This window comes from Ursus maritimus, unplaced genomic scaffold, assembly GCF_017311325.1.
Source record: "Ursus maritimus isolate PB19 unplaced genomic scaffold, ASM1731132v1 scaffold_3, whole genome shotgun sequence".
NCBI classification, from domain to species: domain Eukaryota; kingdom Metazoa; phylum Chordata; class Mammalia; order Carnivora; family Ursidae; genus Ursus; species Ursus maritimus.
In genome coordinates, this window is record NW_024425563.1 from 5,986,362 (window position 1) to 5,995,950 (window position 9,589).

Consider the following 9,589-nt stretch of genomic DNA (forward strand, 5'->3'; position numbering starts at 1 on the left):
AACTGGGGAGGAAGGACAAGGGGAAGGCGGTGGGTCCCTCGGGGAAAATTCCCCACCCCCTCCCTCAGATTCTTCTCTTTACTCCATTTTCCCTAGACCTAAAAACAGTTTGGCAGAAGACACTTTTAATAACATTTTTCTTATTAAAAAAATACAGCAACAAGCTCTCCATCTGTCCGTCCGTCTTGCCTTGCCCTTCCCGGGGCTGAGGCAGAAAGGGGAACGCCACGGAGGGGCAGGGCGCCAGGCTGTGCTAGGTGCTGTTGGCCTGCTCCTGCTCGAACAGCGCCATGGCGAGCTGCGCCCGGCCCCCCAGCCCCTCCAGGTTGCTGAGGCGGCAGCGGTGGTAGAGCTCCTCGCTGAGCCGGGGGCTACAGTCCCGCACGGAGAACTTCTGCACCAGCCCTGGCTCCACGGCCCGGAAGAGGTGGAGCCCTGAGAACCGGAGGAACACATCCATCACCTCCAGCCCCTCCAGGGCTTCCTCCTCTTCCTGGCCTGCCAGCTCGCCAGCCAGCCGGGCTCGGGCCGCCAGGTAGTCGGCGTTGTAGAAGCAGCCCTCCGCGGAAGCCTGTCGGTCAAACCTGCCTCCTACAGGAGCCCCCCGGGCGGGGTCAGCACCAGGGGGGGACGGGGGGTCGGGGCCAGCTCCCGGGGGCCCCGGGGGAGATCTCTGTGGTGCCAGGGCAGGGTTGAACTCCTGGAAGTGCACCGGGAAGAAGGCCTGCCAGCCGGAGATGGCATTCATTCGGCAGCGGTTGAGGACTTCGGGCCCAGGCCTGGTCCACACGGTGGTGAGAAAGAAGAGCGTGTCCACGGGGTGCTTCTTAGAGACCACGTCCATGAGCCGCACCTGGGAAGGGGCCTCGGCGCGCACGGCGAGCCAGGCCAGCCTGGTCCCAGGGTACCGTCGCTCTAACTCAGCCGCTGCCGCCTTCACCCCAAGGAACGGGTCTGGGGCCCCTCGGCCACCTTCCCGAGGCCCGTAGACCAGTAAGAGCGTGAGCAGCGCGTGCTCGCGTGGCTCCAGGACACCGGCCGCGAAGGCCTCGAGGAAAGCCAGGGCTGCGGCAGCTTCGGCCACTAGGAGCGGCAGCACGAGCTGCACGCGGGTGGCCTCTGTGACGTAGGGCATGGGCAGGATCTCCACCCGGCTCAGCGGCCGCAGCAGGCTGACCCTGCGGGCCAGGGCCCGCCGGTGGCCGCGCTGCGTCACGGCTTCCAGCAGGAGGTCCAGGGTGTACTCCATGCCCCGCGCCGGGTCGAAGCGCCGGTAGCCGTTGAGCAGCCGCTGCTTCTGAAAGCGCAGGCGGGGCTGGTAGCGCCGATTGAGCTGCTCCAGAGCAGTCTCCACGGCGTCCCCCACATCGGCCCTGCTGGCCCCCTGCAGCGGGCACTTGGGGGACCCGTCTGCGCAGGAGAACGTATGCTGCTCTGTGAAGTAGTCCCAGCCCAGCACCTCAAATCGAGAGTGTGGTGTGAAAGGGGCCGGGAGCCCAATGGGCCAGCTCAGCCCTGCCTCGCCCTCGGGGGTCAGCATGGTCAGGTTCTGGATCTGAGCCTAGGGTGGGAGGGACGCACAGTTAGTGCCCTCTAGGGAGTCAGGGCCCGGCCCGGCTCGAGCGTCCCGGGTTCTGAGCTGTCCTGACTCCGCCAACACGGAGGGAAGTGCCCCTGGGCTAATCATTTAATTCCCTTTCCATTCTTGTCTGTAAAATGCAGAAAGCACACGAATCGTCCACACCGTACACAGCTGGCGCGAGAAGGAACAGGTGGTGCTTCTGCAGAGGTGAAAGCCCCGCAGCCCTTCTCTCCCATACCCCAAGTGCGCCTTCTTCATGCCGGAACCTTGGCTTTCACCCACACTCCACCCCTCCCAACCACGATCCACTGGATTGTTCTTCCACGTCTACCTGGGCTTTTTAAGGACAGTGCTACAAATTCAGGGCCTTCTAGGCTTCCGCTTCTCCAGTGGAGGGGCACTAAAACAATCGCGTCTAAGCGCTGTACTAAGCCCCAGTGCAAATCCTTTTAACTGCTTCCAAGTCGGGCCAGGAGCTTCTCTTATGATTGACCTGGGTCCCCATGGGCCCCTTCTCCTTGGAGATGTTTACACTTAGGTCCGGTCAGCCTCTTCCTACCTCGCCAGCCTCCCCGCGCACTCAGCTGCCCCCTCACTGGGAGCCTGGACAGCTGAAGCTCCCGCTGACCTCCAACCACGGACCCAGGCTCACCTGCAGTTGCTCTATCTCGCTGTATGCCTGCTCCAGCTCCAGAGCACTGAAGCGTTTATGGAGCCTGTACATGAGGGTTCCCTCGGAGACGGGGTGCACTGCGAAGGCACTCAGGAAAGCCGAGCTCCCCTCCTTCTCAGGGTCCCTATTTTTGGCCAGTTCAAATGAACGATACTGCTGCCCCTAAAGGGACCAATCAGATCAATCAAAACCACAAACGGAGGGCTGCCTGTCCCCACCACCCTTAACCGGACTCCACATTCACACCCGCTGCTGCCACAGAAGGGGAGAGAGCAGGAGCTCGCTCCAGGGTCCCCTTAAACTTGGCCTGACTCTCACCAGATATGGGAGAAAAGAATGTGAAGTAGGCAATTAAGGATGCCCACTTTGCCCAAAGAACCCCACCGTTTCAAGAGAATGAAAGCCACAAGCCAGAAAATGTTCCCACTACTCTGATTGACCTTACTTCTTCAGGACAGTGGCCACCTCTAGGACACTCCCAGATCATTTATGACTGTGCATGTGTCAGATGAGAGGGCAAAGGGCAGGGGGGCAGATGGGAGGAGCTGGTGAGTAGAGGCACCCTTCTATCTTGCCCAGAGGGTCCCTGACAAGATGCCACTTTTGAAAGCACTAAGGTTCTAAGCCAGGGTCAGTGGCTAGGAAGGACAAAACCCCAAGGTGCTGCTGGGAAGGAGCCAGCAGCACCAGCCCTGGAGACCAATCACTCAGTCACTACGAATTGTCGGGGACCGAGATTGACTTGAAAGGGCTGTCACCTGGTGCTGTGAGACACAGCCGATGCCCAGAGAGTCGATGAGGCAGCGGCCAAGCCACTCATCAGGACGGGCACTGAGAATGTCTCCTCGGCAGCCGTCCAGATGTGGCCGCAATCGAAGCAGGAGACTCCGTGACAACAGGTAGCCAAAGCCCCCATGGCAGTACCGGGACTGCTCGCCTGCGCCAATAAACTCCTCGGCTCGGCCCAGGTACAGGTCTTGGTTGATGCTGAGGTGGCCAGCAAGGGCTGCCAGGCGGGGGGCCTGTACATACGTGTCATCCTGCATGATGAAGAACCAGTCGTAGTCGGCCCCAAAGTGTGTGTGGAGATGGCGCAGGGTCTCGGACATGAGCCAGGCTGGACGTTCGTCCCCGTGAGATACCACCTGCATCCCTGCAGGAGTCCGCGCCCCTCGCTGCCCCGTGAAGTACAGTAATCGAGGGAAGTGGTGGGCCACTGTGCGGTTGACAGCCACAGCCAGAGTGGACAGGGTAGCCCTGGAGGTCAGGACAGCCACCAGCAACCGCTCCCGAGAGCCCAGCTCTGTCTGGATGTACCGAGTCCTGCGGAGGGACCAACATGCCAAGGGTCAACTCCTTAACTTTTAGGAGCCCAGTCTGTCCAGCACATAGATCACTCTAGGAAGGGAGAGAGGAGAGACCTCCTCATCCATATCAATGAGCTAGTACAGTGAGCATCCACTGACAGTGGAATTCATTTGGGGAGGGGTCTACCAAGGACGGATTAGATGATTAGATGGTTAGATGTAATTCCTGCCCTGTTTAAGAACACCCAACACTAATTTTAACACCAATGGGCAAGACTTTCTCAACCTGAGAAGGGAAAAATAGGAACAAACCATGACGGGTAATTAGGCAAAGAATTGCTCTGGGAGCCTAACACTGATTACAGTGCAGGCAGAGGCAAAGCCTGAGAGCCACGCTGAAGTGGCGTCTGGGGACCGTGTACACACACAGCTCTCACCTGAGCACCTTCTTATAGGGCTTGTTGGGATCCCTGTAGTAAGGGACAATCCGGGGTTTGAAGTCTTCATCACTTTGGTCGAGTCCAGGTCTTGAGTCTGGATTATGTGGCACTCCCGGTTCCCCCACAGCTTCTACACAAGGATCTTCTCCCTCACCCTGGATCCAGGAGACCCGCAAGAGGCTCAGGCTGCATCCCAGAGACAGCCCTAGGATGAGGGGCAGTGCTGGTCGCAGCAGAGCCAACAGGGAGCTCAGTCGCATGGTGGTAGGCCCTGCCATGTGCATGCCCCAGAGGGCACAGCCTCAAGGATCAATCAATAGGTTGATGGGTGTCAGGCCAGCAGTAGGCCTACAGTTTTAACCAGGAAACCTGGGGTCGGTGAAGTCAACGACAGAGCAAGGTGTGTTTGCTTCCAGGTCCAGCATCCCCAGGAAGCATATGGCTGGGCTTCAGTCCTCAAGGTGCCAGACTTAGCCCTCAGTCTAAATGGCAATACATATTAGAGTCAATTTCACCCACTAATGGGATGATGGTCTGTCTTCCAGAAAGAGGAGGACAAAAACTTAATCCTGCCCAATCTAACCCAAAAAGAAGGACTACACACATCTGTAGACTGGATCTAAGTTGATACAGCAGCAGCTGATAAAGGGTTGGGGAAAAGCAAATGCTCCATCAAAACAACTGCCCCAAGGACAAGAGACTTGGTCAATAGGCCTTTTTCAAAGAGCACCTGGCTGGGGGCACATTTCTCACACAATTTATTGAAGGGGCTGCTGACGAGCTATTGAAGACCAGCACAGGGGAAGGGTTAAGGGCCTCTTTCTACTCTACTCCCGAGTGTTAAGGAAACACACAGCTACTAGAGTAACCCCTCCTCCCAGTCGAGAGTGGTCAGGAGCCGCTGGCATGGTGCACAGTTCTGCCCACCCGCATGAGGTGGACAGATAATGTGACTCAGCACTGAGAGCCTCTCAGAGGAGCACAATGGCTGATGGAACCATTTTGCAGGGCAATTCTTCTGTGAATCCCAGCTACGGAGAGGCTGGTGCGGTCCACCTTCTTCTAAGAGGAGACAGGAAGCAAATGACAGTAACTCTGGCTGTGTAACAGCAATTCGGTGTCTGGTTTTACCGGGGCCCCAGGTACCCAAGCCAAACCAAAGTGGGAGGACGAGAAGCAGCCAGAGACGACACCGGGATCCTGTGAAAGCAAACGGAGGCTCGGCTGGCTTTGGACGTCACCGCTGCCAGGACGAGCGCCCCTGCTCTACCTCTCAGCGATCAAAGCCCAATTCTAGTCCTAGAAGGAAGGCCCAAAGCGAGTTTTAGCTGTTAGTCTCAAAACAGAAATAAAACCGGCTGCGTCACGGAACTGTCGAGGAGGGGCTGGGGGACTCAGCTCGGTTTGTTCGGGCGGAGGGAATGGAGGTCGCGGCCGGGAGAGGAAGGCAAAGACCCCGTTATGAGGCCAGTCGGGGGGGCAAAGGCCCTGCCTGCGCCAGCAGGCGCGGGACAGCAGGCACACCCGAGTCCCACAGGGGGAGGCCCTGCAGCAGGGCCAGGGGAGGCGGCGGACCGGTAAAGGGCAGCCAGGTGTGGCCGATGCGGCCAGCGCCGTCCTGGGCAGCCGGGGCGAGGGCGTGGGGGTGGCACCTGCTCCTGCCGTGGGGAGCGACGCCCCTGTCGCTCCTGCAGGGGGAAGGGCGGGGAAGGGGGAACAGACCCCAGTGCCGGCCGAGGCGCCGGCTCCGCCGCTGCAGTCGCTGCCACCTCACAGCCCGGCCCGTGCCTTCCTCTTCCGCTAGCCGTCAGTCCCGGTCTCTATGGTGACAGCATCCGGTCGCTCGCCCCGCCTCCCCCCTCTAGGTGGTCTCCCCGCCCCCTTCCCCGCACCGCGCAGGCGCCGTGGGGATGACGTGGCGGCCGTGCCAGGCCCCCGCCCCCACGAGGAAGCGTGCGCCCCACGGACGCTAGTACCGGTGGACCTGAAGGCGCTCCGCATCTTCAACCTCAACTTTTGTCCGCCTTTGAAATAAAATGTCGTTCGCCTCAGTGGGCGCGCTTCTGCCTCCTCCACGACTCTCTCAATGGGCTTCGGAACCCTATCATCCACTGAGTTATTTCAGAATGTTGTTTGCCTCCTAAGTTGCAGGCCCGCGTTGAAAGTACTGAGTGAGAGACGCCTGGGGGGCTCGGTTATTTAAGCGTCTGCCTTCGGCTCAGGTCGTGATGCCGGATACTTGGATCGAGTCCTGCTGAGCAGGGAGCCTGCTTCTCCCTCTGCCTATCGCTCGCCCTGCTTGTGCGGGAGCTCTCTCTCTCAACACACACACACAAATAAATAAAATCTTTAAAAAATGGGAGAGAGAGGGAGGAAGGGAAAGGACAGGAAAGAGGAAAAGGGGGGAAAGGAAAGGAATTGAGTGAACAAGTAGTAGGTGAGGTGGGCATGGTACCTGCCCTCGGGGAGCTGAGGGTTAAAGGAGACAGACATTAAACACACAATGACATACCAAAAATATAAACAGGTAGAAATGAAATCACAACCTGTCGTTGCAGAAAGTAGAGCCCATCGGAAAAACATGACAGGAAGAATTAAATTAGATTGGGAATTTGGGAATGCTGAGATCCGAAGATTCAGTAAGTTACCTAGACAAAAAACGGAGAGGAGTTTTCTGGGCACACAGCCAAGCACATAGGCCCTGAAAGAGGAAAGACACTGCCCTAGAGAAGAACTGGGAAGGCCAGGGCCAGCTAAAGCCTTGTGAGAGAAGAGAGAACAACCCAAAAGGAGGCTGGAAGGCTCCAAAGACCACAGCTGGTTTCCACCAGGAAGGAACATTCTAATAAGCAATTGGCAAGTGCATGGGGGCAATCTAGTCCTCTGGTTGAGGGGAGGAGCCAAAAATGCTACAAATCCTGCACTTTGCAAACAGTGTCATACACGAGGAGTCACCCAGCCCTACACAGCTTTCAAAAGTTCTCCTAAATGTTCATGTAAGTGAAAAGAAAATGGTTATAATTAATCCTTGAGCCTGTGTTTTATTTTTTAAAATATTTTATTTATTTGGTGTAGAGAGAGAGAGAGAGCACACAAGCAGGGGGAGCAGCAGGTAGAAGGAAAGGGAGACGCAGACTCCCCACTGAGTGGAGAGCCTGACATGGAGCTCAATCCCAGGACCCGAGGATCGTGACCTGAGCGGAAGGCAGGCGCCACCCAGGCGCTCCAAGAGCCTGTGTTTCATATATAAAAACAAAGTAATTTTTCAGGGTTGTAACATGTGCTGAATTTTCAAGGAATGTAACTATCATGTAAATTGAAGGAAGATAGTACTTTGTTTCATTCAGGAATTTACTAAGAGTTACTGTTTTGGAGAACTGTATCACAGACAGCAGTGCACTCGTGGTGTTCTGTCTGTATTTGTACTGTCACATTCAAGGTGATCCTATATACAGGTACAAACGTATGACTAATTTTGTTTTCGAGCATAGTAAAATAATGATTATTGGAAAGGCTCTCCTTTTCTTTCTTCTGTTATGGTTAAGACTATATATATATGTATATATATATATATATATATAGTAATTTATGTGTGTAGTTAGGTTATATCATCTATGAACTTTATTTCAAAATAGTAAAGGGGTGTTATTAAAAAAAAGTTTGCTATTAAAAAGAATCACTGGGGCTGGTAGAGTTAAGAACCACCATTCTAGGAAGTATATGAGATAGAAGTTACCAGCATTTGTTTTTCTTTACTGTGTTTTGGTCTTATCCTCAGTTAGACTGCAATTTGATCTCCCCTGAGCAACTGGCACATAGTAAGTGGTAAGTCAATGATTTGTTAGACTAGACTCTGGAAAACATAGTAGGGACGCTCACCTCCACACTAGGATACAGGTTCCAGACCAGAATTGTCCAACAGAAATATGTGAGCTGTATATGTAATTTTAAATTTTCTGGTAGTCACGTTTTTTTAAAAAGCAAAAAGAAACAGATGAAATTAATTTTAATCACATATTTATTATATTATTACACATATAAAAATATAATTTCAACATAAAATCAATATAAAAAATTGAGATATTTTACATTTTTTCCACATGCAATCATCTTCTTTTTGTTTTTTTGCTTTTTAAAAAAATTCCAGTATAACATATAGGGTTATATTAGTTTCAGGTAGACAATATAGTGATTCAACAATTATATACATTACTCAGTGCTCATTATAAGTGTGCTCTTTAAAACATATATATATTTATTTATTTGAGAGAGAGAGAAAGAGTGAGCCAGAGCATGAGTAGGGCGGAGGGGCACAGGGAGAGGAAGAAGCAGGCTCTCTGCTGTAAAATACCCATACCCAGTTCTGTTCCTGCAAAAGATCAAAACCCTAGGTGAGAATGGCAGAACTTCTACGAGGCCAACAGTTTTTCTAAGCCACTCTTGTTGTGCTGAGGGAGACTCTGCCCAGCAACTGTTGATCATGGGAAATCATGGATGTGATTGGTTGCTATGTGGGTGGCTTCAGAGAAGTAGCTGGTTAGTCTTTCTCTGGCCATCCCAAGCCATTTTACAAACCAGAAGATTCCAGCCTCAAATCTGGCACTGTCTCCTACCGGCAGTGTTGTTTTATTAACAGTTCTGTGCTTTTGTTTCTAATCTGCAAAATGGTAATAATACCCACCTCAGAGTTTGGGGGAGGGGATTAAATAGGATAGCATAAATGTAAGAACATAATAAATGTTAGTTCTCTGTAACCTGCCTGTAACCACACATTTTAATGAGGCTGGGCAGGTAGGCATATTGTCAACAGTGCTCCCAAGAGGTGCTTGAATGAGTGATTTTATGTGATCCACAACCATATATAACTTCTTTGCTTCACAAAGAAAGGCTTTGCAGGGGCGCCTCGGTGGCTCAGTGGATTAAGCGCCTGCCTTCAGGTCATGATCTCAGGGTCCTGGGATTGAGCCCCAGGTGGGGCTCTCTACTCAGCGGGGTGTCTGCTTCTCCCTCTCCCTCTGTACACTCTCTCTCTCTGAAATAAATAAATCTTAAAAAAAAAAGGCTTTGCAGTCAATTAACTATTGTCTATATTATTCAGCTAAAACAATGCTTTTGCCCATAGTAGATGCTTAATATTTGTTAAATGTATTAAATTAAATAAATATCTAGTGCATACTTAGGTTAGGATTCTACTAGTAGCAGAGTTCAGCCTAGCAGAACTCCAGCTAAGTAATAATTAGCTTATTAAAAAGAAACTCTAACAACCATATGAGGTAAGTACTGTAATCATTCCCATTTTACAGAGGAGAGTTTGTATTTTGCCCAAGGTCACCCACTGTAAAGGCGGGGTTTGAATGAAGGCAGTCTGCCCCAGAACTCATGCTCTTAGTTATGCTATGTCAAGTGTGGTCCCCACCTAGGCACTCCAGCAGCATGCATAAGCCACTTGTTTTATGGCACTTATCACCTAAATGTCTGTTTACTCTTTAAATGTTCCTCTTTGGGACGCCTGGGTAGCTCAGTCGGCTAAGCGTCTGCCTTCGGCTCAGGTCATAATCTCAGGATCCTGGGATAGAGTCTGGTGTCT

General features: G+C 52.8%; 1 protein-coding gene across 2 annotated transcripts; it reads right to left on the bottom strand.

Annotated features, from left to right (window-relative positions):
* Positions 1 to 108: 108 nt before the first annotated feature.
* Positions 109 to 5,826, bottom strand: CHPF2 (chondroitin polymerizing factor 2). Of its 2 annotated transcripts, none has more exons than XM_040643791.1 (5): positions 5,725 to 5,826; positions 4,000 to 5,202; positions 3,014 to 3,578; positions 2,235 to 2,417; positions 109 to 1,561 (listed from the first exon to the last, which is right to left on the bottom strand). In XM_040643791.1, exons 2-5 carry the CDS (start codon positions 4,284 to 4,286, stop codon positions 254 to 256), a joined length of 2,343 nt encoding a protein of 780 aa, XP_040499725.1. In that variant the 5' UTR covers positions 4,287 to 5,202; positions 5,725 to 5,826; the 3' UTR covers positions 109 to 253. The 2 variants fall into 2 exon arrangements, with proteins under 2 accessions (XP_040499725.1, XP_040499724.1); XM_040643790.1 differs by having other exon boundaries at positions 5,655 to 5,807.
* Between the last annotated feature and the right edge of the window lie 3,763 nt (positions 5,827 to 9,589).